Below are 26137 nucleotides of genomic sequence, written 5' to 3' on the forward strand. Positions count from 1 at the left end.
GCACAACAATTTACCGCTTCATGGGATGTTGGAACTTTTGCCTTTTTTAACAGAACATCTGAGTCATGTGTCACGTAAGCCTTAAGCATATTAATATGGCAAACTCGTGTCTTTCTCTTACGATCAGGTGTAGCAATGACATAGTCAGTTTCACTAAGGCGTTGCTTCACCTCATACGGTCCTACAAATTTAGCAGTTAGCGCTGCGCCCTGTACAGGGGGCAGTACTAGTACTTTGTCACCTTCTTCAAATTCTCGGAAAACAGCCAACATACGTAGGGAGTTTGGAGGCGTGGAGCCATGCGGGGTGGAACGGAGGAGACCATTCAGTGGTCTCCTTGGATGCACCCCGTGGCGACTCGCCTCTCAGTTTTAATTGCACCGAGACACCAAAACACAAGAAACACAACACACAAACAACACCTGGGGGGCATGGCATGCGGTGCTTGTCGGGCAGGGCCATTTAGGTAGCCCGGCTCCCAGCTCATTGCGGTCACTGCCCCTCAATTTTAATTGCACACAACACACACTACATAAACAGTCAGGAGCGGGGAGGGAGAGGGTATTGGGGACCTCTCACACCCCTGTTCCCCCTGTGTGTGGCTGGGGGCGGGCGGGGTTGCCCCGGGGCCGGGTCCTGGGAAGGCTGCGCTGGTGGGCTGCTGGCTCAGTGGGTGTTGGGTCAAGGGGGGGTGCTTGGGGCTCGCTGTCCTCTGGTCCCCCTGGGGTGTCCCCCACGGGGCATGGTGGGTGGGTTGTGTGTGGCGTGACTGTGTGGTGGTGAGTGATTGTGGGTGCGGGGAGGGTGTGAGTGTGGGGTTATATGGGGTGCAGATTGGAGTAGGTGGGGAGTATAGGAATAGCTGCTTATAATTTAAAGGCAGCGACTATCCACAGTACATTTGGCATTGGCAAAGACGTGAGCCTACCTTACACACCTTTGAGTGAGGAAAAGCTGAATTCTTTCAGGCACTTTGAAGAATTGTTAAATGTGTTGGAGTCACAAAGTGGAACGATTGTTGTTTTGAGTGATTTCAATGAGGACATTTTAAAGTCCTCAACAATTTGTCAGAAAATGACAGACAGAGGATATGAGCAACATGTGTCGACAGCCACTACAGAGAAAGGCACCTTAATTGATCATGTTTACATTAAGAAATAGTAATTATATTGTAGAAGCGCTAGAGGTGCCTACATATTTTAGTGATCATGAGGGCATTATATGTTCATTTAAGTAAGACAGCCCAAATGCTTAAAACTTAAATTTATATATTTTTTAAAATAAATTTAATCGAAATGTATTAAATGTGCTGCTCTTCACCCGAGTTCCCTGTCATAAATAATTTGTATGTAGTCAGTAAATTTTGTCCCCTGTTGATATCCTTTACACCAGTACTACATTAGTCCATGTTCAAAGGTATTCTGTGCTTCCTGTCCAGAGAAGGTAGTGAAAATGTCAAAATAGTGAGTAGATTTGTTGTTGGTTGTTGTATTGACAAGAAATAGTTAAAGAGGCCTGAAAAGTTGTTAAGTCTAGTGACCAAATGGCAAAGTTGGCAATACAGGCTTTGTAGCTCATGCCCTCAGTGTGGTTAAGTAGTTATATGTTGGGTTAGGATTGTGCCTCTTATTCTGTAGGTTTTATTGAATGATATCATTTTAGTTGTACTGTCTGTAACTGCTGTGTTTAAGGTTAATTACAGGGATAATCAAGTGACGTTGGCTAAGGTACGTAAAAGTAAATTTAACTATTCACTATCCTACACACACAGTTTATTCACACACACTCTTGACACACCTCAGTAAGTCTTTGTAATTTAAAAAAAATTGTCTCAGGTTTTTTGTTTCTATCAGGCTAGTTTATATTTATTATAGTGTGGGTCTTTTCTATTTTTTTGCAGTTTTTTGATTTTAGCAGTTTTTCTTCACTTGACAGAAGCCAATGATGAACAGTTATGCTGAGCTCTGTTGGACCAAAGTGCTGATTGTGATTGAGCCTAAGAAGAGCATGTAAAAAGCTGTAACCTGAGGCTTCATAAATTAATATTCAATAGTGGCAGTGTGTGTTTACTGTTATTACAGAGGCACAGTAGCTGTGTCTCTGTTAGGCCTTGACCAGCCTGCAGCAATAGTATTGCTTGTGTTGTAATGATCCAAACCTGTTTTTATGATATATTACTAGATTTAGAAGAGAACTGATGTCTCGAAGAATACCTTGTGGGATGTGACTGTGTGCATGTATGTATATACACATATGCACAAATTGACACCTTTTTGTCATTTCCCTAGGAGATGGATTTTGGCTAGTAGACGGATGTAGCAGTTGGCAACAAGTTGTTCACCCAGACAAATCGAAAGACAGTCTTTTTGTATTTGTTTCCCTTATTGTATTTTTCTCTATTGTCCCATTACATACGGTGTATATAGTAATAAAATAAACCGTAGAATTGTGGCAACAAAAAGGGCCTCTAAGAGTTTAGATAATGGCCTCTATATCTAACATTCTTACAGACAACTTGTGTTCTAATTTGTTGCAACATGATTAAATTACTTTTAATCTATACAGCATGTTTTGTGGGTTGTTTGTGTTTCGTGGTGCAAACGAAAGAATGCATCCAAGAAGAAATGTAGTGTTTATGGAAAATGATTGTTTTTACAAATTGCACACGTTTTATGCTTAGAGGTTGAAAATTTAGAAAAAATGTAGAACACATCAAGATTACATGTTAACCATGCTAACATGGCTTGTTAATTGTGTTGTTAGTGTGGCTAGTTAGCATTTTCGATAACATTTTAGCAAATATGCTTTTGTTCCAACATGCTAGTTGATATAACTAAGCAGCTGGCATGTTTTTACAGCAAATGAGCAATTTTGATAACATGCTACTAAATGAGGTAACATACTAGCACATTTGCTGACATGGTTAATAAAACAACTACCATCTTCTCCCTGCCAGTTAGGATTTTTGCTTAAATGCTCACCTACCTACAATGCTAACATCATAGGTAAAATACTAAAATACCTTGCTTGTTAACATAAAAACATAAGTAATATGCTAAAATAGCTTCCTTAGAATTTGGCATGCGAATATGTCTACTTAGCATTTTTGCTTGCATGCTAGTTAACACACTAAAATGCTAGGTGATATGCTAACATAGCTGAGGATCTGGCATGGTTACTTGTGTAGCATTTTTGCCAAGATGCTAACAATCTAGGTATAATGCTAACACACTAGGTTATATGCAAACATAGGCATTTAAGAATCTGACATGTTGATGTACCTAGGTGACGTTTTTTCTAGCATGCTATGTAAGGTGCTCATTTAACTAGCTTAAGATTTTGGCATGTTGATGGACATAGTTAGCATTTTTGCTAGCATGTTAGCTAACGTGCTAGGTAATATGGTAAAATGGCTAGCTGGGAATCTGAAACTTTGGTCAAAATAGTTAGCATTTTTTGCTAGCATTCTATTTTGATAGCATGTTAGCTAACATGCTAACATGCTAGGTAACCTGGTAAAATGTCTAGCTGAGAATCTGAAATGTTGATTCACCTACTTAACACTTTTTTGCTAATATGCTAGCATGTTAGCTAACATGCTAGGTAACTTGGTGAAATGGCTAGCTGAGAATTGGAAATGTTGATTCACCCACTTAACATTTTTTGCTAATATGCTAGCATGTTAGCTAACATGCTAGGTAACTTGGGGTGTGTCCCAAATCGCGCACTTCTATACTTCGAACACTACATTTAAGTGCTTAGTGCGCTGACACAGAAATTTCAGTAAAAACTCAGTGCACTGAAAGTACCCGGATGCTGCCCTAAACTCGGCCAAAAATCTAGTGCGAAACGATGGACACTACCATGGATGTATTATAGAACTGGATAACGGACTGAACAATGGCGGCACGCCGATTTTTCCCAGTGGCCACTCGTGGTACTGCAACAAAAAATCCCATGGGGCCCAAAAAAGCATTTTTCCCATAGGCCACAATGGTAAAAGACACGGCTGTAAAACTGTTGACAGGACGTCTTCAGCTTTAAACACAGCTAATTACTAATCTTTCTATTCAATATTTTTAATTCATGGACATTTAATCCGTCAATTATTTTTCAAAAGGCCATAAAAGCCACAGAAAAGTCTCTATTTCTTCGGTGACGTCACGGCTGTGCACATGCACTGCCGAAGCGCGGTCATGCTGTGTCGGGAGCGAGGAGGACGGCTGTTGACTTCAATATGATGGGAAAGCTGTTCGTAAAAGTTAAGTTAAAGTTAAGTTTCTTTTTTCTGATATCGAGTAACTTAATACATTTGTATTCTTAATGTTTGATATTACATGCATGATAGTTCCTGTTTTTAAACGTATTGTGACCTAAATCCTAATTAGCTCTAGGTTGTAGTTACGACCACCTGTTTAAACCACCTGATAGTGCGTTTTACTGGTTTATTTTATGTAAAGAGAGATTCAGCCCATGAATAGATCGGGGAAAGTGAGGGTGGCTTTTTTTTTTATTTGTTAATTTCTTATATTTTGGTTCACATTAGTTCACTTTTTGTTAAGTAGTTTAATCACACTGTTCACCCAGAGGGCAATAGAATTTTTTTTAATTAAAATATTTTGTCTTATGAGCTGCTATTCTATTTTCGTTAGTTCAAATAAAATATGAATAACAGTCTTGACGCATCGCTGTCAGTGATATTTTGTTATACATATACAGTTAAATATTTTGGGAGTGTTGAGCCATTTCATGACAGCGACACAATGTCGCCAAGTTAGGTAAAATAGCCTACAAAACCATTTTCAATCCCTAACGGAAATCACGATACATAAAATACATAACTACATAATAAATATAGAATGGTGATAACCCAAGTGGCCTAGTTTTCCTTAACATAGTCCTCAGTTTAAACAAAGTTTTTTTTCTTTGTCAATTAAAAAACTGCAGCATTTAACAAAGTGGAATCCGGCAAAACACAAGAAAGGAACATTTTAAGAGACGCAATTGATAATCTTGGTGTCATCCAGGGAATAGCAGAAAAATAAAGAGAATATGCATGGGTAGCACAATGAAATAATGCATTAACAAGGACTTCTAACATTTATTACAAAAGACGTGCCTGAAATTATTCATGAATAAAGGTAGGAATTGTAAGTCATCGTGAAAATTTGACACGGGATTATACAAATATACAATATAGACTGACTTATATTGGGCTATTACGAATCCCATATAGAAATTCATCAGATTAAAACAAACCATCATTTTAACAATTACTACACAACTTTTTCCACGTATATTATATCATTACTTTACATCGAGGTCCGATCGTGTGCCGTAGAAAATCATCATCTGAGTTTGTACAGCTCTCATACTGCAGATTAATGTCGTGACCGCGCGTCGCTGGATCAGGTCACTGGGCTGCGCATTGCTCGTTCACAGTGACGTGAAGCATGATGGGAGGTGACACTACTGCGCATGCTCTATGGGCCCAATATGCGGAAGTAACCCGGAAGCCTGAGAACTTTTTCGGCGTATGCGCTGGGTGAGCAACTTCCATAGAAATGAATGGGCCGCCATTTTCAGTCCGTTATCCAGTTCTATAATACATCCATGGACACTACGCGCACTAAACGGACGCCATCTTGCTGACGTAGCGGAAGGGGAGGGACTTTCAACCAGTTTTTCAGAGCTGGCAGCCACCGACTAAGCGATACTACTGATGCAAGCGGAGGGTATTTTCAACTGTTGTAAGTATGAAGTTATTTGATCATAATTCTAATATAAACTGCAGCAGGCTTCTTATCTCTTCTATCCCTGATGACAGTTATGGATCTGGGTGCTCATTTATAAAGCTTGCTTACGCACAAAAAGCGGCGTAAGTGACTTTCTACGGAAAGTTTCTGATTTATAAAAACTAACGTGGCGGGAAAATGTGCGTACCGGTACGTAAACTCTAAAACTTGCTTACGAACATTTTGGAGACGGGAAACTGGCGGTGCTGCTGGTGAGGTGATGAACTTCACCTTCATTCATGCATGCCATCATGCCATCATATCCGACACTAGTGCCATAGAATCATAAACACAGAAGCCTGAAATATAGATGCGTTCCTGAAATCATACCTGTAGCCGACTTATAGGCACCCCATAGGAATTTAATGTTGTCAGTGCAGTATGGTCTTACTTGTTTTGATCGTAAAGCAAATGCACTCATTTGTTCACAGAAGCCTAATTGTGACAAGGTGTGTAGTAATGAGTGTAATTACTGAGTAAACATAAATAGGTGAATTACGACCGTGCGTAATGCAGAACTTCACAATGGATGCGCTGGCACTCCTTGAAGATTACGCAAACGGCAGGATCAGGATGGAGAGAGTTTTTAGAGACCATCAAGATTTCCTGGCCAACGATGATGACTGGCTGATATGCCGATTTAGATTTCCTAGAGCAGTGCTCTTAAATCTATGTGCTGAGTTGGGCCCAGTGTTGGAGCGATCAACCCGCCGGAACCATGCCATACCCGCGCATATGCAGGTGCTGACAACTCTCGGGATTCTGGCAACCGGCTCTTTCCAGCGGGAATTAGCCGACAGGTAATTTTAATTTAATCTAAGCTGACATGTTCCAGCCCAACACTCAGTGGGTTTCAATAAGTTGTTACATTCCATTTTAGGTCTGCAATATCTCAGCCATCGCTGAGTAATGTAATGCCTGCCGTTTTGGATGGCATTATAAAAATGAGCAGTCGATACATAAAGTTTCCATACACTGTAGGGGAACAGGCCAACATTAAAAGGCAATTTGCAGCATCAACCGGTTTCCCAAATGTAATCGGCGCGATTGACTGCACTCACGTTGCTATAAGGGCTCCAAGTCAGAATGAGTTTGTCTACGTTAACCGAAAAAATGTGCATTCAGTTAACGTGCAAGTCATTTCCGACTCAAACTTGCTTCTGACAAATTTAGTGGCACGGTGGCCTGGGTCAACCCATGATTCATTCATCCTGGCACACAGCAGTGTAGGGAATAGACTGCAGGCAGGTGCTTCGCGGGATGGGTGGCTTCTCGGTAAGTATCAACATACACTGTGGAAATCTCAACAAAGTCTCTGTTCTGAATTAATCTCCATAACCTGCAGGTGACAGTGGCTATCCCCTGAGATGCTGGCTCCTCACGCCTTTTGCGAACCCGCAAAGCGCAGAGGAGGCGCGCTTCAATTCCGTCCACGTTCGTGCGCGCTCTGTTGTGGAGCGAGCCATCGGCCTCCTTAAAAACCGGTGGCGGTGTCTTGATGCGTCGGGGGGGAGACTTCTCTACCAGCCCAATAAGGTGTGCAGGATCATCATGTCGTGTGGTGTCCTGCACAACGTGGCACTGAGGAATGGTGTTCCCCTCCCACCTGGCCTCCCTCCCATTCACCATGAGGATCCTGACGCACAGCACCCTCCCCGGCATGAAGACCACCAACGGGGAGCCAGGCTACGTCAGCAAGTCATGCAGCGTTTGTGAAAGGAATACAGTAGGCAAATCTCATTTTTTAACAAGTTCTTTTAATGACGTGGAAATTTCAGACAGTACAGCACACATTCCGCTAATTACATGACGGATTTGATGTAATTCATCACGAATTTCCTTCACAGCGTCGATGGTGTCCCTTTGTGTTTGGAGGACCGCATCTGTCAGCACGCGGCCACCTCCAGCTGTGCCGTGCGCCCGGGGCGCACTCGTGGTGGGTCTGACCATCTCCTCTGTGGATGTACCGGGGATCTCCTCACCCACTGCCTCCATCTGTAGAGTGACTGGAGATAAATAAAAAATGTTATTCGCTGCTTTTTACATGGCTGTTAAATTAAATAAACAATAATTTACCGGTCTCTGCTGTGGCGTCCGCCTGGTCTGTGTCCCCCTCATTCTCTGGCACTATGCCGTAGATGCTTGCGGGCCCAAGAATGGAGGCTATTTTCAGCTCCAGCGGCGTGGGGTTTGGTGTGGCAGGACCCCCGCCTGTGGCACACATTCCCTGGCGGTGGCGTGCCATCCTCCTCTTTGCCTCCACCTTGAGATCCGACCACTTTTTTTTTAATGTCTGGCACGGACCTCTCCGTCACCCCCACACTATTGACAGCTGCAACAACGTGTTGCCACTCTTCTGTTTTCCGTTTGTTGCTGATGCCACTACCGAGGCCGCCAAATAATATGTTTTTGCGAGCCTCCACCTCACCAACAAGTACCTCCGTCTCCGTCAAATTACGCTTCCTCGTCTTTTCGGTTGCCATGATTTAGGTTTAAATAGCAGAGATCAGCTGGTTCATTTATATGCAGAAATGTCCATGAGGTGCTTTGCATTGACCATTTATAGTAGAATGTGGGCGTGTAGGGGGCGGGCTAGCAGCAGAATTCACTTGCGCAAGCTTTCAGGCAGAGTGTGATTTATAAAGGGAAAATTGCTTGCACCTGTGCGCACGCACGGTTTTATAAATCAGAATATTTTGTTGCTTACGCAAACTCTGGATTCTTGGCGGACGTCCACTTTTAGTAGGAATCCTACGCAGAGTTTTATAAATGAGCACCCTGATCATTTGTTGGAGGCTGCAGTAGAGTTAGCAACATAAATGTTAGCAGTTTTATAGCCGATTTCGCGGATCTAGATGGGCTATAAGTGTTAAAAATGATTAATGCTATAGGTTCTGTATGTTTATTCATGATTGTTGAACCTCCAGATTAAGCACTGCGGGGTCTCTGGCGTAAACGAAATGGTCCTTGATCTGAAAACTGATTAGGAAACACCGCTGGTTAGAGAACCGGTCCGTTTCGATGGTACCGCTGACGAAGCCGTAGCTGATTGTACGTAACTTTAGATAAGTGTCTGCAAAGTACCCATAAAGTACATATATATAATAATGTTTGCTTTTATATAACCTGCCACTCTGTGTTCACCGTAGGTCACTGTAGCATCAAACTACCGAGCCAGCAGTGGCACTGAGGCATTTACCACCTGCGGGCTACGATGCTGCATTGGAGAAGAAGAGGTGGCAAGAGAGAAATTTTTTAATAAAAAGTTTAAATAAAATGTTTTCTGTATCCCTGTTTTTGTGTCTTCATTACTGCATTTCAGATTTTAAATGATGATTTCTAGTATAATCGGTTTCCTGTTGCAGACGTGAACGGTATCAGTGTAAACACCAATGAAAACAGATGTATAATGTAACGTACTTTAATTCAGTGAAGGTTTCTTTGCTTATTTAAAAGCTGTTTTTTAGTGTTTTAAATTGCACTTTATACTAACAAGTATGGGGGAGACATGCAAAGACACATGAACGTGTGCTGATGGTTTCTATTATCAACTGAGATAGATTAATACAGTGGAGGCCACGGTTCTTTGTTTCACTAATGAGGCCTTTTAAAAGGCATTGAATAGCATAAAAGTATGATGACATGCAAACACGTATGTTAACGTGATTTTGGAAGAAAAAAAAGGTATATTAACAGAGCGGCGCTGCTAAGCTGGTACGTCACTACCGGTAAGTTCAAAACGTTAGTGCTCAATTTGGATCAGGACTTACCCACGATAGTGTGCACTACAGAAGGTAGTGCTTAGTGCGCACTACACACTACCTTCCAGTGCACTCATGTAAGTGCGCGGTTTGCGACACACTCTTGGTGAAATGGCTAGCTGAGAATCTGAAATGTTCATTCACCTACTTAGCATTTTTGCTAACATACTAATATGCTAGCATGTTAGCTAACTTGCTAAGATGCTAGGTAACTTGGTAAAATGGCTAGCTGAGAATCGAAAATGTTGATATACCTAGTTAGCATTTTTTTTCTTAGCATGCTAATATGCTAGCATGTTAGCAAATGTGCTAACATGATAGGTAATATGGTAAAGGGCTAGGTGAATCAACATTTCAGATTCTCAGCTAGCATGCTAATATGCTAGCTAACATGCTATGTAATGTGCTTATTTAACTGGCTGGGATTCTGGCATGTTGATGGATGTAGTTAGCAGTTGGTGTTATACAGGCATTTCTCCATTACAGTGATCGGGAAGACAGTTCCACACAGTCCCGAATTCCTGGTCCAGTACACCTGAATACAGATCACAATGCTGGTCAGCTTTGGAGAGAAAAGCATAGGTGTGCTATCCCAGGTTTCTGCTCATTACTCACCCTTGGGTGCAGTTGATGTGGCATGGTTCACAACGACCCTGCTTGTTGGGGTATTTAAAGATGACTCCTTCCCCACCCATCACACCCTCAGGACATGAGGGGACACAATGTGGGCCATCCTGCAGGCTAGCACATGCTACACACTGATCTGCTCCCTTGACAAAAAATAAAATACATAAAATAAGCTGAAGATAAAAGAAAAGCTCAAAAGAGAAAGAGACAGTTCTAAACCACTGAAAATCTAGAATACAGACATGCCAATTGAGATGTCACTAGGGGGCAGCAGTTGGCTTAAACTAAAAGTCACTTTAACTTAACCCTTTAAGACATGTGAGTGTTCATCTACCCAATTGCTGCAATATGGGCTGAACCCTGTAATGAGGTGATTAATCATCAGAGAATATCATACCGGGCCCCTGCAGGTCTCCTTCCCCTCTTGGACCTTACACTCATGGTGACAGGGCATACACTCCCCCGACGGAGTAGCAAACTCCCTCCTCTCCCTACATTTAAAGCCAAAAATCACTTTTTTCAGCAGTCGAACACAATCAACATCATTCACATTAAAGCACAAAGGCTAATTATTTTCTTATTGATGATATTAGGGTTTTTCAAGAAGACTGACCCAGTTAAGAACAAGCAGTCTGGCACACACGTCCCTCCCCGGCTGTACTTCTTACAAGAAACGCACTGATCTGGCCCAGGACCCCAGCAGCCATCAGACGAGCACAGAGGGTCACATACATGGCCTTCATTAGCTACACACACAGCAGAGGAGAGAGAAATTCATTTGACAATGTACCACAGTCATCAATGATGTTAAGAAAAATGTTAAAAACCATTACTTACAACAGACAGTTGGCAGTCTGTTATCTTTAATGTCGATGTGCTTCTGGCGCCTCTGCTGACGGGAGTTGCTGTTTAGGATACGCGTCCAGTTCACAGTCTGGTAGTAGCAGAGATTTTTGTTCCCTGTGATGTAGACACCACCAAAATTGATTCTCTGAAGCGACTTTAAGCCAAGGGAGGTCAAGGATTTGATCCTCGTCACCAGGAGAGAGTAGCCCCTGAAACAAAAGACAAGCAAGTCAGTGTGTAGGATAGAAAGGCCAGAAGTAACTTTGTTCAAAAGAATATAAAAGTTGATTAAATATTACTGACCCCTGAAAATTTTGATTTAAAATCCATCTAAAATTCATGGCTCACTTTGGGGTTTTTTTTCCGCACACATGCAAATTTAAGTTTTGCAATTTCAAAATCATGCTAGTGAGCATTTCCAAGGTTACTAATTCAAACAGAAAATACATGTTTGTAGAAAGAAAACTAAGTTTCCTGAGTTGCTGAACATCTGAAGACAAGACTCCAGCTTAAATAATTGTTCTACCATGAGTGTTCATGGTTGATTTTAAGTGTCGAGCACAATTTGAGGATTTTTTTCTGTGACTTGTATTTTTTAAACCTTTAGAAATCTAATATGCCTTTCAAATTGCAAAACGTATGTCTCTACATACTAAAAGTTTTAAAGCGAAATACATCTAAATAAATCAGATAGGTTTAAATTAGTTTGAGAGTTGAATATTTCAGTGCAGCAGTAGGAATTTTGTGATTGTCAACATGACATAAACAGTAAGTTGGTTTAAAATCTCTTCATTAAGGAAAGTCTTTGATTCCACAAAACACAGCCACACCCCTAGATTCCACAATTTAACACCCAAAACTTAAAGGAGGGAAAAAAATTATAAAGAGAGTGTGCACAAACAGTATGCAAACTAATTAAAGATATAAGCCCACCACCACAAAATCCCAGTGAGACAAAAAAATGAGCATGTAAAACATTTACTGTACCTTCTAGAGCTAACTCCTCTAAACAGGGTAAACATGTCACATAAGAAGGAAGTAAAGAGATACAGACACACAAAAAAATCAGATTCATATCAGTGAACTGCAGTTCAGGATACAACATAAAACGACCTTGAAAAAAAAACTATGTAAATTCAAAGAGTGAAAAAGAAATAAAAGCTCACTTGTAAAGAGTTCTGCCTTGAATTGTTTGGAGGTTGGAGAAGACTGACAGGTCAGACATGCTTTCAGGCCATGACATGATATTGAGGATATCTGATGATAGAGACAATGTGTTTCAGAGGTTTTAATCAGACAGCAAATACCATAATGTGACACTAACAAGAAAAAACAACCTCCACATAGTTTAATAAGTGATTGACTCTCACCTGTGATCTCCTGGACAGTGTTGAAAATTTTGAGTTTTTCTGGATCAAGAGCTGGTATGCCGGTGTACTCATCACTTTAAAGAAACAGAGACAAAATAAACATCTATAGCAAAATACCATACTTTAAAAAATGGATAAAAATACTTAATGACCTGCTTGCCATAGTGTAACCTGCACTGTATTTTAAAATAGGACTATCAACCACTACAAGAAAGAGTTGTATTTACCCTTTTATTCCTATTACCAGGAAGTGCAGACTGCCCTGGATCTTAGTGCAGTTTATAAAACTGTCAATGTTATGAGCATCAACGGTTTGCCTGGACTGACTTCCAGTGCCATGACAAACTGGAAGGAAAATGAAGAAGAGAAGAAGAAAAAATATATAAAACAAAGAAAAATAATAATGAATCTATTAGGGTTTTGTGAGCAAACAGTACAGCTAAACAGTACATAAAGCCAAATGTAAAATAACATCCATCACCACCTGCTACATATTTTAGAAACTGGGATAAGCTGCAAGTTTAGCCGTTGCCCATAAAGTTGAAATAATTTTCTATTCCAACTTCATGGGAAATAATGTATTTCAAATGGGACATTTGAAGCTGTAGTCGGCGATACCTTTTGGACAGAGGCCTACACAGGGCTCACATCGCTTCACTCCATTTTTCTCCACTTCCATTTTATCTGATGGGCAGTTGCTCACACATGAGTTGTCGTCCACAACAACATTCGCTGTTCAGAAATAGAAAAACTTATGTAAACCACTACAAGGCTGTGCAACTGGAACTACATTAATTATTTAGTAAGCCTTTCTAGCAGTTTAACAGCTGGAGCTTTATGAAACATAAACATAAAATCTGTACTCATATAGGAAGAACAGTGGCTGTTTTTATGAGTGTGTGTGTGTGTGTGTGTGTGTGTGTGTGTGTGTGTGTGTGTGTGTGTGTGTGTGTGTGTGTGTGTGTGTGTGTGTGTGTGTGTGTTTATGGGAGGGATGGGGAAACTAACCAGGACACTGGGCCACACAAATAGAACCATACTGGTACTTTGCACTGGGGTTGGACTCCATTTCAAATGTTTGTTTGTTGTAGATCATAGTCTGAGAACACTGAGACACACACGATCCCGAGTTGTTGAGGTTCTTGCAAGCCTGTAAATGCAACATAAACAACATTGATAAACATAACAGATCCTTTTACAGCAGATTTTTAGACATTTTACAATAAGAAAAGCAATGTTTTCACATCCTTTGTGTGTATATATCAATCATCTATAACTTTATACAACAACAAAGCTCTACTATAAAGAGAGGACTGAGGCACTCAAGGGGATGAGAAATAAAAAGCCTTTATTTAAGATTGACTGATATTGTTAAAAAAATATACATGCCAATTAAAAATTATACTTGCCTATGCGTTTCATCCATCAAGGCTGTTGTCATGGCAAGTGGCAAAAAGTGTTTTTTTTTTTGTTTTGGTTTTTTTTGTTTTGTTTTGTTTGTTTGTTTTTTGTTGTGTTTTTTTTTTTTTTTTTTTTTTTGCCACTTGCACTGATAAAAGCCTTGATGGCTGAAACAAAACCAGAGGAAAGATATTCTACACACCCAAGTAGCAGTCCATGCTTCCTTTTCGTTTTTGAAACAACAAAGCTCATTTTGCCATAATGCAATATTCTACTGGAAGAATCTGCATCCTGACATTCACATGACGTCACCTCCCTATTTACCAACTGCACTCCCCTTTAGTGGCATCCGTCCTAGCAGGACAGCAAACAACTCCATGATAAAAGTTTAAGAAGGACCAGAAAAAAACAGCAAAGTTTGTGGTGTCTCACCAGCCTTCAAACTCCCCAGATAACAGAATGATGGGACCTGATGCTATCATCAGGAGGTAAGTCCAATTTACAAAGATGCCACACGAGAGTAAACCAGAGTCCAAAGCCTAAATTGTTAATGTCCCACTGCCATATATTCCAGAACACTCTCAGATGGACTCTGTCAAAGCCCTGACTGGTTTGAGCTCCTTTAGTGATTTATGCATGTCTCTTAAAGGTGAAATTAATCTGATGTAGAAACATCTAGTGGTACAGAACCACTATGTACATGTTTATATAGTTAATAATATTTTGGAAAATACATATGAGAACACATCCCACACTGAATGATTATGACCTCTTCTGATTTTTTTAGATTGTCACTTAGATTGCCTTTTTAACTTCAGTAATAGCCCTAGGAAGAAATAGCAGGAATAAATCCAGTAACTTGTACTTTTTTTATTAGATGTACAACCAGTCGAAAGTTTGAACACACTGTCTCATTAAATCTAATGGTTGTGTCTAAACGTTTGACTGGTAGTTTATATCAGTTTATATCAGTGATATTGTAAGACGTCCTACAGAAACTTCATACTCACGAAGCAGTCTGTATCAAGGGAGCCCGTGCAGCCTCCAGCACACTCGCTGTGGCAACATTCACTCGGGTTTTTACCAAAGCATCGGCCATTACACTGAGGAGCGCACACTGTCTTCGTCACTGTAAAACAGAGGGGAGGATGTTAATCCATTTCACAATGTCAGCAGCTGAAAATTAGTGCAAAGGTGTAACACACAAATGCCATTAATACAAATTAAAGTTCAAGTTAAGTAATGAAGTTTAAATAAATCTTCATCACAAGACTTTAATCTTGTACTGCCCATGCTTCATTTCTCATCTTTAAAACACTCCAGGGCAACTTGTTGCTTTATAGATCTGTGTAAGTGAATGATCAATGAAGTGTGTATAGATAAGGGTCTTGATGTCACTCACAGATCTGGCATGTGTCATTTCCTGGTCCCCAACATGGCACGTCTCCACATGCTTTGTCACAAGGCTCTGTAACATTTAATATTCAAGATTCAGAGTGTTTACTGTCATTTGCCCAGTAAGGGCATCATCAGTAATCAATCTATCATCAGTAAATGCATTTATAAAGTAAACACAAGCTGAAGTCTGAAAGCAATTTTGACAATCTTGAAGGCCCTCATGTTAGCCCATACACTGAAAGAGTTATTGGTTTCTATCCCAGGTGTTCATTACTTTATTTAATCATTTAGTCGCCTTGTTTTGCTGAGCTGTAGTCAAAAACAGTTGAAGGAATAGTTTGCACTATAAATACTGTATATGTGGAAAACACCCAACATGTTTTGTTCAAGTCTTGCATTTATATTTTGATGAGAAATTAAATTCTGGTTGCCCAGAGATATATGTGCATACACCCACATGCTCATACGTGTATTGATCACACTTTGGACTCACTTTCAGGACCATTGTCTTCAATCTTTAATTCAGCTGTTTCATCCTTCAATATGTCCAACCAGTTCACCTGCGGGGCGTAGCTCAGGTACTTATTATGGATGATATTGACGCCTCCCTCTAGAATCTCTGTGGTTGCCACACATGCAAATGGAGAATGACATTTAGCAAAGCATGTCTGGACAGGCCTGTGACTCATCCCATCAAATGCTGCCACTCGCTATTTACTACATCACATACAAACACAGGGTAATCTGACAGAGCTCATGTTACAGCGACAGTTTGGCAGTTGAGCAGAGACATTCCAGGGACTTCTCCGAGACTACACACATCACTGCACAGTATTCTGAGTGTGTGGCTGCGCTACGTGGAAATCAAAGCGCCAACAGTAACAGAGTGCACATTCACCTCTTATCTGCTCCACTGTAGCCTCCCACACTTTAAACACACACCATACATGAACTGAATACCTGTAAGGTGCGTCAGGCCCAGCTCTTGAACACCATACTGCCTGCTTGAATTGTAGTTCATTATCACAGCCAAAGCATACTTGTTTTCATACAGAGTGGTGCCTCTGATGAGACGCAGGTTGTCCAAAGGTAGGCGAGAGAACTCATTGAAGGCAAACAGGATGTAGCCGGTCACCTCCTTAATAGACTGCAAGATTTAAAAAAACAAACAAACAACAACAACAAAAAAAGAATAGGATAAAATGCAGGATTTAAAAAAAAAAAAATCTTTCTTTCCTGCTTTGGTTGAACACATAGTTTTCAGGGTCACAACCTGGTAACACAGGTGTGTCTCTCTCTGTAAATTAGTCACCATTAAGGCAATGCTATGAATAAAAGACCAGGAGGACAATATGCTCTCCATTGACTGTAATGTTGACAGACTCACCTGCAGGAAGCTGAAGTCTCTGCTGTGCTCCATACCTGCAATCTCAAGGTTGCCCTTCACAATGTTACAGCCGGTGTACATCTTCTTTAGCAGATTGTACCATAAATCAAAACTTCCCGATATGCTTGCGCCATTCTGGGTGCCAGAACAAATGACCTCTGGAAAGGCAAAGAACATGCAGGATCTTTTTAGCATATATTTTTATGTTGTTTTGATTCTAGGTGTCTGATTATACTTCCATATAAAAACCTGTATCTTTAGTCGCACACTGTTGCCCATAAAGTTGAAATAATTTTCTATTCTAACTTTATGGGCAACAGTGTATTTCAAATGGTAAATTTGAAGCCGTTTAAATAGTTGGGGATACCTTCTGTTTGAAATGCATTTTATAGCTTTAGTTTAAATATTTGTATTCTTCAAAACTCTGCAAATCCATGGGGATATTTCAGTGCAGTGTATTTCATCTCCTTCACTGTGGAGATTTTCTGCACCTTCAATGAAACATCAAGTTAAAACTGCTTTGTAGTATAGTGTAGTTCATCTACTGTATACATTAATTTTTCTCATTAAATAAATGAGAATTATTTTTTAAAAAGAAGCAACACTTTCTAGCACTTTATTTATTTAGTGGCCCAGTGTTCGCCTGAGGGCTTTATGCCTGAACATGACAATCAGTGGTCTCATTTTCACATTGTTTTTCTTAGAATCAGAGTCACTGGATTTACCTGGCAACAAGGTGGCAACAAGAACAAGGTTAAAGTTCACACCAGTATTAAAATGGCAACACCTCTCTTTCTCCAGAGCATCACAACAAGTCATTAAGCATATTTACTCAAATACTCTACTCAAACGAAACGTTGTACTTGAGTAGTTTCATCATTTTCTAATCTGTTATGTGTCAGTCATTTTACATGTGATGGAGGGAATCCTTTACTTTAGCAAAACTACTTAATGTTGCAACAAATGGTAACATAAGCAACAGATGAACGTTTATATAAAGAAAACTTCCTCAGGTGATTGTTACAGTATAGCTTTACACTAATAATCAAATAAATCTGTCAAGGGAAATTCAGAACTACTTAACATCCAAATGCAATTTAACATTTTTTCTGACATTATTTGCTCCTTTAGTTAATACTTAACAAAACATAAATAAAAAAATAAAAAGTAAAACATTTAAGAAAACATCCAGTATCTTACATGCACTTAGAATTAGTTTCACCCTGACCAGAAGTTTTATTATATAACAAGCCTTTATAATAACACTAATGGGTCTGTTCGCTTCACTAACATATTGCCAATACTTGCGCTATGTAAGAGTTGTATATTAACCTGCTTTTACTAAACCAGCTAGTTTGACTGGTTACTTGTTTCACAATCGATTAGAGTTTCGCAAAGTGGATTTAAACAAGTCAAAGATAAAGTGTTCCAACTGAAAGTCAGATTTTTCCTGCCAGACTGTGACTCGGCTGGTGAAAGTTTGGGCTCAGTTGAAAAACCTTGGAACAAATTAGACAAACATGATAAAGCACACAGAGTCGTGGGAGAGGTGCAGGTGACTCACAGCAAACACGTTTTACATGTGCGGAACAGGTTCTGCGTCTGAGGTTTGTGGGGACAGGTGCTCTCGCAGCGCCAGATAGACCTGTCCACGGTGCTCAGGGGAGTTTGTCTAAGCAGTGCTACAGCGCGAATATCAGCAAAAATCATTAAAAAGCTGAAGTTCTCTCACCTCCTTGTGTCTTAGTGCTGCAGAGTTGGAAAACACACAAAAGCAGCAGAACGCAAAGCACCTGTTGCACCCTCCACGGCAGAACCTTCATCCTCCACTCCTTGAAATTTCCAGACTGGTGACGTTTAAAAACGAACGCTGCAATAAAGTAAAGAAAGAAAGAAAAAAAAACGCTTTTACTGTTTCGATTTTTTTCTGGCATTTCAGTGGGAGACTTCCATTCAGACCAGATTAATCCAAGTCGTACCCTTATTGTGTTTCTTTGCGTTACTTTTTCCTGTTAAGAAAAATCTACCATAAAGAAAAAAACTGTTTGTGTTGTCACTATTTTACATTTATCTCAGCCGTAACTTGACTTTACGGGCGCTCCGGTCTGTATGAGAGGAATCACTGCGGTTCAGTGATTGGAGCGCAACGCGGAGCCAATCAGCAGCGGGAGCGGCTCTTTCTTATCTTGGGAGGGCTCTGCAGGAGCGTTACTCACGACACTAAACCAACCAGGCTTCAAATCTCAGAGAGTTAATACAGACAGTGGGTTCGCACCATTTACTGCCCAGGCGACCGAGGGGCGAGTCAGGTGGGCGGAGTTTTCACTCCATTTAAACCGGGCGTTTAGCCGGAGCATCAGCCGGATGACCCGCGCAGATCCAACGGCTTGTTCGGTGAGGACGCCCCTTTGAAACACATTGGTGGAACGAACATGTCAGAGGAAATAAACTTAGAAAATGTTCCACCTTGATAAATAATGCTGATGCGTGTCCGTTCATTCAAACGATCATATGTCCACAGAATTCCACAAACAACTTCTGCCTATATTATGATTCTGTTCAGCTGCTCTAAGCAGTAGCTAAAGTAATGACCAAATCCAACTTGTTTATAGCCTACTATATTGTCCTTTTTTGTTAAGAGATCTCTCCAATGGACACTTGCACTTTGCAGAATGCAACCTGAACAATGCATGCAAAATTATCACTTTATTATTAACTTTTTTGTTATTTTTATTATCAAATTCCCTCCGAAAGATCCACGCGTTCTTTGCATTAAACCCTCTTTCTACAGGTAAAAAAAGCTTCCCCTCCTTATAAGCTACAAACTCCTCTTCCTCCGCTCGTCATCCCTTCTCTCCGGGTCATTGCCCGGCTGACGGAAAAGGAGCGGACTTATTAAAAACCCATAACAAGGTACAAAAAAGGAGCTTTTTAAACGATGCTCCAACACACAAGGTGCTACAAAAATTACATATCTACTTACCGCCTTGCTAAATTAGTCCTGTTATTTAATAAGATACTTATGATGCCCCAATCTTTGAAGGGCTTTTCTGTACCTTTTGATTAGTGTGGATATTTACATTTGTGGTAAAATAACATAAGATGAGCCAAAAGATGCATTAGCCTGAAAACAATAGGCTATATATTTATATAATGAGATTAAATAAATATAATAAAGATATAATGAGATTAAATAAATAACATGTTTAGTGCTTCTGTCTGCACTGTCTGGGTAAAAGCTTTGTTGCATATGTAATATTTTCCTGCTCTTTTTGTATTTGTTAAATAAACCAAAACGGGAATTATATAAGTCCATCAAGAAATGCAGACAATTTTATGTTTAACCACTGCAAGAATGCAAATATAGATCCAAAGTGCATAACATTATGAGTCATTTATATCACTATTATACTCAACTAAGACTTCCATCACTTCTGAAGATTATTAAACACCACTCGGACAAATGAATCTGAAGATGGCCCTTAGTTTATAATATAACTTAATATTAATAAAGTGGTCATTAAAGACTCTTTCTCGTTGCTCCGTGGTATGCTGCTTTACAGGTGAGTGACATCTTGTCTTTTTCTTATAACCTAAAAGCAAATCTCCTCCACACTTGATGAAAAAAGTTCTACAGAAAAACAAAATTCCTAAAACAACTTTAGTTTTTTTTTTCCACAAGCTGAAAACTAAAAACACAAACAAAATAATTTACCATATAAAATAATTTTTGTACAACTTATAACAAGTAAAAGAAAAATAATGAAAAATGATAACACAGCGCAGTGTCAAATGTGTTTGCAGCGTTTAATATGTTCCTGTTGCAGCCAATTCATAGTAAAGATACATTTAGACTGCCCTCTCCTGGTAGAAGATTGTAACTGCAAGAAATTCTCTACATTTGTCTCCTCAAGTAAAAAAAAAGTGTAAAAACGTAGTTTTGCAGCAGTAATGATGACACTCAGCTGGAGACAGATCATACAGAAAATGGGTTTATTTGATATACAGCAGGTTCTCATTGTCTTACATCACATACAGATGTCACCATGCCTTCAGTTCTGAAACATGGTCTTCACTGTTTTTAAACCTACTTATGTAACTATAACGGTACAGAATGAATCATTAGAGATATATATTTTTTCATTGCTGATTATCATTGATTCACAGACACAGTCTACATCAAAATTTCTTTAAAACCCAAAGAAAACCAAAGAAATCAACCACAGAATATGATTCCTATAAAAACAAAAGACACTCTATGACAAAACCTTTGCTTGATCACTGTGAAGTGTGGTGCTAAATTGGCCTTTTGAGGGCATTGAGAAAAAAATCTGCAAGTCGTTTTCTTTTTATAAATAAATATATTTGACTCACAAATCTGAACAAAACCAACCGAGAGGAAAACAATCTAAATATAAGGCCACATAAACCAAACTATCAAGTTTTTGATGTATAATAAATGCTGGACGTGAAAGACACAATGATCCTTTGAATGAGTGGATGTACAGTGTGTGATACCGTTACTGGTGTATTAGTAGTAGTACCCATGTGTGGCACAAAGAAATAAGTTTCATTGACATAAGTCTGTGGATTCTGCTGGTATCAACAGTGACGCAGTCAGTCGCCTGTTGTTCAAAAGTGAGACGTAGACGTGCTGATGAATTTCTGCAAATTCACCAACAAAATGATCTGTTGACCCTGCTTTCCTTCACATTATGGAGACACATCACTGAAAAGATATATGTAAAATAAATATAGCTACAGCCATTTATAGATTCACCCACAATATTCACATTCAGTAGCACAACTACCAGTGACAGAATCAACCCCTGATCTGCATAACAAAAACACGCAAGCAAGCCTGATGCGGTCTGAATACTGATATGGACACACAAAAAGACAGACAAGCAGCACCTGTACATATTAGTGAGTTAGTGTGTGGCTCAACCTATATACTGTTCTCACAAATAAAGCTTACTGTTCTAATTTTTAGTACATGCTGCCACCTCTTGCAGAAACTGGTGCTTCCTGCATCCTACTGTAAATATAAGGGCAATTAGCAAAACTCTACAAGCAGCATCAACACCTATGCAGCTCAGAGGATGGAGAAGTATGCAACAAGGCCAGCAAGATGCATGCAGGTCAGAATAGAGATTGTGTTGTGTGCTTTAAATATTCAAAAAGGGAGGATTCAGAGCTTCAGGTTGCCACATGGGGAGTAGAAACACTGCACAGATATCAAAAGATGGATGTTTCCTGTGCAGTTACAGAGCTGTTCATGATTAATAACACACTGAATGAGCATGTATGCATTAAAGTACTCGCAAATGAGAAGATTTTTATAATGTTGAATTGAATCTGTAAGATGTGGTTGTTCTTAAATATGGCTCTGTTACCCTGCAGGATAGGAAACAAACAACAAAAACAAATAAATGAGAAGGAATTGGGAATGTGCCTCTGACATACATCTGTTATTTTCCTGAATGACCTGCAACTAAAAAACATAAAAGTCAGATCTGACTGATTTCTGAGTCGGTGGAGTCACATGTGATTCTTCACAGCACCTAAAGACTAACATACAGTACACTGCACCTAAGGACAAGAGGTGGACGAAGGAAACGAAGTGTCTGCTGTGATTGCTTACAGTTAGTGTGTATTTGTGTGTAGTTAAATATGAACATTAGAATCTGTTTTCAAATACCTGCTGAAAACTATCAAGAATAGAGCAAAACTGAAACGGCCCCCCAAACCCAGAATCATGCTTCACACCTATCAGTCAAAGCCTTCCTTCCTAACCTGCACCCGCCATCCCCACAAGAAAGAAAAGTTAGAAGGGTGTGGCCATTGACTGGCTTTTTTGTGTTTGTTTGTTGGTTTTTCAGTTTTCTTCTTATTTCTTGTTCTTGAGTTGATTTGCCAGCCAATCAAGGCCCTCATAGAGGCCGTCCCCACTGGTGGCGCAGGTGGCCTGGATGTACCAGTTGCGGTGACGCAGGGAGTGCAGGCCTAACTTGTCTGTGATCTCGGCGGCGTTCATGGCATTCGGTAAGTCCTGGTAAATGTGAAAGAGTCAAGAAGTCAGTAAGTTGACACCAAGATCACAGAAGGGAAACTTGTGTACTGTTTGTCTGTGGAGGGATGATTATTCACTCCAATAAAACTAAAACAGCCAAGTCTGATACTGCTTGGTTTTTTTTTTTTTTTTTTTTGTTTGTTTGGTTTTTTTGTTTTGTTTTGTTTTGTTCAGTTTTTTCCCCCTTTTCATGTGAAGATTTGTTGTCATTTATCAGAATAAAATAAATACATTATCCATGTTTTTGGAAAAAAGTTAAGTGTTAAGTCTTAAAAATGGATTTGAAAGCAGATAAATGTGTAATGGTGGAAATATAGCGGATTGGTTTTGGACACTTTCTCATTAAATCTAATGTTGAAACTGTGCCCAGACTTTTGACTAGTAGTGTTAGTTTCATAACATTGCATTTTTGGTCAATATTTACACTTATTGTCATTATTTGGCAAGCATCTAGACTCTTACATCAGCTTGTCCTCGTTTAATATGGTGACTTAGTATTTTGGTGAGTTGGCTGAACAAAAGAAAACAAATGAAAGATAATTTAAGATATTTTTTTGTCAAACTTATATAACTATAATTTTTAACTGTGCAAACAAATCAATAATGTAGTGAGTAGATCAAATTTTTAATTGCTCTATTTGCCTTATTATCATATGGACAAAATAAATGATCAGGGTGGAAATTGTTGACTTTTTTAACACACATGAAAAAGAAATAATTTGTCTCAGTAGCAGCAAATCAAAATGATACACAACCCAAAATCCAAAAGACTCATAACTTTCAGAGACACTGTGTAAAATTTAAAAAACAAACAAACAAAAAAAAAAAGAATGTAATTATTTGTAAATGGCATAAAACTATATTTCATTCAGTAAAGAACATAGAAAACAATCTAAATGTTTAAAATGAGTTATTTTACCATTTTATGAAAGCATTGGTTGATATTGATTTTAAAGGCACATTACAAAAAAAAAAGTTTGGACAGGGTTGTGTTTACCTGTGTGTCCAGGTGTGTGTTTCTTTGAACTGCCTATAAACATTCAGGAGCTGAGAAAACCAGCTGCTGGGATTCTAGCAGGAGTCCTGGACTTTATTTATCATATTTTGCAAGTTGTTGAAAAGTCTGGACTGCCAGTTAGAACTATCCGAGTTGTTAATGTAAATAATTAATAACAGAATAAAGCACACGCTTATCTTGATCCAGAAGCATGCATCTACATATGCAGATAGCAGCAGTGATTCCTTACCTGTTTGTTGGCAAACACAAGCAGGACCGCATCTCTCAGTTCGTCCTCAGCCAACATCCTCATCAGCTCTTCTCGTGCTTCATTCACACGTTCTCTGTCATTACTGTCCACCACAAAGATTAGACCTGAAACAGCAAGGCAAACACGCTGAAAATGTGTTTCCTTTAAGAAGATAAGAGGCGTTATGGTTGTTGTTGCTGTCTAATTAACTATGCTCACCCTGCGTGTTTTGAAAGTAGTGCCTCCAGAGGGGACGGATCTTGTCCTGCCCACCCACATCCCACACAGTGAAGCTGATGTTCTTGTATTCCACCGTCTCCACATTAAACCCTGCAAAGAGAGAAGATGTCATGCAACCTGTAAAGCTAATGTGGTGATTCATTGCTCTTCTGTATAAATGTTAAATCCAGGGACACACCGATTGTTGGGATTGTGGTGACTATTTCCCCCAGTTTGAGCTTATAGAGGATTGTTGTTTTCCCTGCAGCGTCCAGCCCCACCATCAAAATCCTCATCTCTTTCTTTCCTATGAGGCTCTTCAGCAAATTCCCAAAAATATTCCCCATGATTCAGGTGAAGTTCTTGAATTTCAGCTTTCTGGTGCTGGAAGCCTTTAGCAAAATCCCAATTGTCCAGCAAGGATTGCTTATTAAGGAGAGCTGAAAGGAAAACAAAGAAATTACTGTTTAGTAACACTTTTATGTGTATTGCCAGATTGAAAAATGACAATTCTGAGCTGAATAAAGATTGAATTAATATTAAGTTAAATTCTCTTGCTTACACCCCCTCTCAGCTTCCTAAAACCAAAAAAATAACTCACTTCTACTGTGCATGCACACAGCATGGCAGGTGCAGAGCTGACTTACACACCCACAGTCATCATCAGAAAGGGTGACAGAGATGCATGTCTGTGCCATGACTCCAGGCAACAGCACAATCTGTTCAGACCCTTTTTCCTTCCTTCAAATCTTAGCCTACAACAACGCCAAGCCCTTGGAGCACATGCAACATGTCCTACATTACCAGGCCAGGTTTTAATACGTTAACAATATCTCACCACAAGCCTAGAACAGTCTGTCTGTCAAAACATTAAGTATGTGTGTTATTTGAAGGGTGAAAAAGATACAAGATGTGTCGGTGCAGATCCTTTCTAATTGAATGCTTTGATGAAACCATATCATGGTAACAGTTATAGCTATAGAGTATACCCAAACTAAGTGGGGTAAAATAATGGTATAAAAAGGGGACATTGTGTTCGTGTGAGGGTTACTGCAGCCCTGTCCATGGTGCTGAAGAGGTTCAACACTCTCCTCAGATATTCTCCTGAAACAGATCTGTCAGACCACAGGTTTACATGTCACATTTTTGAATGGACATATTAAGAGAAAGCAAGATGATATTCATTCAACTGCTGTGTCTCAGGTTAGCCAGGAATACTACGTTAGGTAACACAGTCATATCCTGTCGTTATTTGCGGTTCATCTGACATCTCCCCACTTCATTTTTTTAACACATATCCGTACCAATTTACAGACTATCTTACCTATAATAAATCATTAACCTGTCTAGATTTACACTTTAATGGCAGAATCGAGTAAACGTTGCGGTTGCTAGCATCTGAACCGTCCTGATCCACTACATCCGTCCTCTCATATCCCTCAGCAGGCATCCTGCCACCAGCGAGCCGCCCGCATATTCTTCGGTCAGGCTGGCAACGAGCGACACAACCACCGCAGGACAGATGCGTGTCCTTCTACTGTTTATCATCTATAGGGGGCTACCTGATATGCATCGTGTTGATGGTGCAGTTAGTGTCCTCACTTACCTCAGCTGAGTAGTCCTCTACTAAATATCTCACGAGATTTTCTGGGAGACAACTCAGCAGTAAGCCAGATCTCGCGATAGTTCAGCTCGAACCCAACTGGCCGACGTTTGTAAGAAACGCTGATTTTGATTTGTATCGAAGTCGGTCTATTTACATTTTTAACATATATGTGCATAATTCTTCATCATTTTTCACTACAGTCCTGCTATTTATCATAAGTCACATAAATTAAATTAATCACATTTTCTTTCCGAGTTAAAAAGTAAATAGAGAGTATTGTTCTGTAGCTATATTTTGTTTTAGCCATAATTTTAGTCAATCCAAGATTAATCTTGAAGATTTTTGTGTTCTCTCATGCATCTCACTGATTAGATAGTTACATCTTCTAAAAATGCTTAGTGTAATAA

General features: G+C 39.6%; 2 protein-coding genes and 1 long non-coding RNA gene across 8 annotated transcripts in view; all 3 read right to left on the reverse strand.

The window, feature by feature from the left end:
- erbb3a (erb-b2 receptor tyrosine kinase 3a) overlaps positions 1-18712 on the reverse strand; it is a 48700-nt gene extending 29988 nt beyond the window's left edge. The window contains exons 1-8 of one of the 5 annotated variants that reach the window (XM_041980479.1): positions 18565-18703; positions 18318-18440; positions 16586-16743; positions 16159-16345; positions 15692-15817; positions 15203-15268; positions 14811-14929; positions 13408-13549 (exon numbers count right to left, since the gene is read on the reverse strand). In XM_041980479.1, the coding sequence (XP_041836413.1) occupies positions 13408-13549; positions 14811-14929; positions 15203-15268; positions 15692-15817; positions 16159-16345; positions 16586-16743; positions 18318-18408 (889 nt within the window). In that variant the 5' untranslated portion in view covers positions 18409-18440; positions 18565-18703. Of the gene's footprint in view, positions 1-13407; positions 13550-14810; positions 14930-15202; positions 15269-15691; positions 15818-16158; positions 16346-16585; positions 16744-18317; positions 18456-18564 lie in introns of all 5 variants that reach the window. The other 4 variants (XM_041980474.1, XM_041980475.1, XM_041980473.1 and 1 more) reach the window with 4 other exon arrangements.
- On the reverse strand, positions 1924-3697 carry LOC121636720. Its single transcript, XR_006009759.1, has 2 exons — positions 3650-3697; positions 1924-3553 (listed from the first exon to the last, which is right to left on the reverse strand). It is a non-coding gene; the product is annotated as an uncharacterized LOC121636720 (long non-coding RNA).
- Positions 18713-20564: 1852 nt separating the features above from the next.
- On the reverse strand, positions 20565-25778 carry LOC121636719 (ADP-ribosylation factor 3). 2 transcript variants are annotated; one of them, XM_041980481.1, is made up of 5 exons: positions 25731-25778; positions 24324-24564; positions 24125-24235; positions 23906-24030; positions 20565-22637 (listed from the first exon to the last, which is right to left on the reverse strand). In XM_041980481.1, the coding sequence occupies exons 2-5, from the start codon at positions 24469-24471 to the stop codon at positions 22476-22478; spliced, it is 546 nt and encodes a 181-aa protein (XP_041836415.1). In that variant the 5' UTR covers positions 24472-24564; positions 25731-25778; the 3' UTR covers positions 20565-22475. The 2 variants fall into 2 exon arrangements, with proteins under 2 accessions (XP_041836415.1, XP_041836416.1); XM_041980482.1 differs by lacking the exon at positions 25731-25778 and adding an exon at positions 25687-25712.
- Positions 25779-26137: the final 359 nt, after the last annotated feature.

This window comes from Melanotaenia boesemani, chromosome 3, assembly GCF_017639745.1.
Source record: "Melanotaenia boesemani isolate fMelBoe1 chromosome 3, fMelBoe1.pri, whole genome shotgun sequence".
NCBI lineage: Eukaryota > Metazoa > Chordata > Actinopteri > Atheriniformes > Melanotaeniidae > Melanotaenia > Melanotaenia boesemani.